The 2,707-nt window shown below is 44.4% G+C and overlaps 1 protein-coding gene across 1 annotated transcript; it reads right to left on the bottom strand.

The window, feature by feature from the left end:
• Positions 1-679: 679 nt before the first annotated feature.
• Positions 680-1,048, bottom strand: LOC122617962 (glycine-rich protein DOT1). The gene is made up of 2 exons (XM_043794031.1): positions 940-1,048; positions 680-903 (listed from the first exon to the last, which is right to left on the bottom strand). Exons 1-2 carry the CDS (start codon positions 1,007-1,009, stop codon positions 680-682), a joined length of 294 nt encoding a protein of 97 aa, XP_043649966.1. The 5' UTR covers positions 1,010-1,048.
• Between the last annotated feature and the right edge of the window lie 1,659 nt (positions 1,049-2,707).

The following is a 2,707-nucleotide window of genomic DNA, read 5'->3' as shown; positions in this document are numbered from 1 at the left end:
GCTTTTAATGAAAAGAAAACCCATCCGAGTTTTATGTGCTGGCTCCTTCGGAACACACACATGAATACAAAGTCGTTATAGAAGAGTTCCTGTCGGTCGGCGAAGGGGCATCTTGGCCATAACAAAAGGGCAACAGTTAATGCCGAACCGACTAAATAAATCTTGTTTTATTTTCCGAGGCATGTCGAGCTGGAAACAGCTGTGAGCTGCCCAGACTATCCTCTTTTAGTGTTTTCCCCCCTTTTTTCTCTGAGCCTTTCCCCTGGCAATCTTTAGAAATCCCTCGAAATCACTAAATAATCGAATTGTTGGAGTTTCTCCACGAAATTATCGCATAAACAAGTCAATTTGTGCAGCTTTATGCAGGTTCTCTTGAGTGGCACGGCAAAGTCCCGAAAATGCTTTTTATGTGCAGCAGGAAACTAGGGTTGGGAGTACTTGAAGTGCTTAAGAGTGGACCACCCCCAGTAAAATATGTTGGCTTTTTGTATTGCAGGAAAAGAATTTTATTTTTAAATTAAACAAGGAAGTAATGAAAACACATAGTTAAGCAATTGCGTACAGAAAAGAGGAGAGATAGGTTTGGCTTTTAGGAGCTGGCAAAGAATTCACTTTGAACCAGGTCTTGAATAGTAGTAGCTGGAGTACTTTCGGTGGTTCGCTTGGGGATCTTTGGTATTTACCAGCCGCCGCCTCCGTGCTTTCCTCCACCTCCACCGCCACCGCCGCCTCCGTGCTTTCCTCCACCTCCACCGCCGCCTCCGTGCTTGCCACCACCACCATTTCCACCTCCGTGCTTGCCACCTCCTCCGCCACCGCCGCCCTTCTGCCAGCCTCCTTGGCCACCACCGCCGCCTCCTCCATTCTTCTGTTGCCAGCCTCCTTGGCCTCCACCACCTCCTCCTCCGCCATTCTTCTGCCAACCTCCTTGGCCACCACCGCCTCCGCCGGCGGACACAATGGCAAAGATCACTCCGATGAGGAGAAAGGCAAGTAGAGCGAAGCGCATGATGAACTGGATATCCGTAACTGGTAGTGACTTCCAAGTAACTGATGCCTTTAACCCAGCCGCAGCCCAGTTTATATACTAACTGGATTGAATACAGCCAAGTCATGTTGCACCCATGGCAGAGGAACAGATGATCTTGATCTTGAGCTTGCAACCCACTAGCGAACTAGATAGACACGAAAATACCATTAATCATGTCGTTTGCAGCGGGTGTTAACAGTCTCATTTAGTCTCCAATTGTTGGCACAGAACTTGTTTTACTCATATTACAATGTATTTTCTGAAAGGTAAAAACGGAGTTACACATATTGAGGAAGACAGCAAATGATGCTTACCATATAAATCTACTAAAACAATTAAAACTATAATTGTTGCTAAGTTAAATTGACCTTAAAAAACCGTCGTTGGGTGGTATAAGTGTGTAGTAGTCGTTAATCAACTGGGTAAATGGAATTAATTATTCCATTTAACGTTACTCGTTGAGTCCTAGGGTAGGGGGTACACCAGATTCTTTGAGAATTATGTAACATTTTAGGCATCTTTCACTTTTAATTTTCGGAAGCTTTCGCTGTGGTTCATGCGGCCTTCCAATGTGGGCTCCCCCACGTCTGGTCCATTTGCCTTTGACCAAGAAACAGAAAGCCAAACCAGCGAGCAGCGCATCCTGCTGCTTTTGAGCGTTTGTTTTCGCCAGAAGTCAGCGAGCCATTCGATTAAGCAGATGGCCCACAGTGGAGTTATACTTCCGCCCAGCTCCCAACTTTATTCCGCGACGTTCGGCATTATCAGCTGCAGTGCAGCATCTGATTTATGGGCGGCAACTGCGGCTAGTATGCCGGCCATTCAAATGAGTTTTGACGTGATTGTAATAAATTGTCGGTCAACCGCGTGCCTTGGTCCCTTCCACTTCTAGTGACCACCAACGGGAACTTTTGCTCTCAAATTTATATTTTTCATAACTTTCCATAAAAAGCAGCATGTATAGCCGAGCAAACTTCACTTACGAAATGCAAATACAGTAGCAAAAGAAGAAGATATGTATGGTAAGCACCGCCTTTCTTTTCTTACTTTCCTTTTGAAAATGAATACTCTCAAAGAAAATTATATAATACAAATTCACAATTTACCACTTGCGAAAAGTGATACTAAAGAACACCATTTAAATACTGTTTAATTAGATTAGCGGTGGATCTTGCCCGCATTAATTACACGCCACGTTTCAGCATGTGTGCACAAATTAAAAATCCCCTGGTCATTAGCCCAGGTCCTGGACAAAGTCCTAAGCCTAAGCAAACAGGTTGATTAGCAACTTGGACAGAAAAGTTGAGAACGCAGCAGAAAGCATGTTTGCCTTTCTAGCCGCAAATGTGACTAAAAGCAAGGAAAGTGCTTCAACAACCAGGAACCAGGAACTGGATGAATGAGGAAAAAGTAATTTGCATAAAAAGGTTAGAGCATTAAACGTATCCCAATTTTCAGGGACAGGAACTCCTGGATGCTGACTATCCTTTGGCCGTTGAGTGCGCTCGCAAATGACAAACTAGTCAACAGGATGACACCGGCAAGTATCCTTTGTCTGCTGAGTCAGCTGAAAAAGAATTTCACTTACATTTTTGGCACACTCTCTCTTTTAGCTTTTCCCCACAAGCCCCTTTCCCTTCTTGGCAGTTATTCAAAAGTTAAATCACAAAGTTCTGC

This window comes from Drosophila teissieri, chromosome 3L (assembly GCF_016746235.2).
Source record: "Drosophila teissieri strain GT53w chromosome 3L, Prin_Dtei_1.1, whole genome shotgun sequence".
In the NCBI taxonomy this organism is placed as follows: domain Eukaryota; kingdom Metazoa; phylum Arthropoda; class Insecta; order Diptera; family Drosophilidae; genus Drosophila; species Drosophila teissieri.
Note: the sequence above shows the minus strand (reverse complement) of the source record. Positions and strands in the feature narration are given on the sequence as shown.

Bases quoted from the DNA above. Each gene is read 5' to 3' on its own strand.
- LOC122617962 (XM_043794031.1), bottom strand. From the start codon at position 1,009: ATGCGCTTCGCTCTACTTGCCTTTCTCCTCATCGGAGTGATCTTTGCC. The intron at 904-939 runs GTGGTGGCCAAG...AGAATGGCGGAG, and splicing joins TGTGTCCGCCGGCGGAGGCG to GAGGAGGTGGTGGAGGCCAA.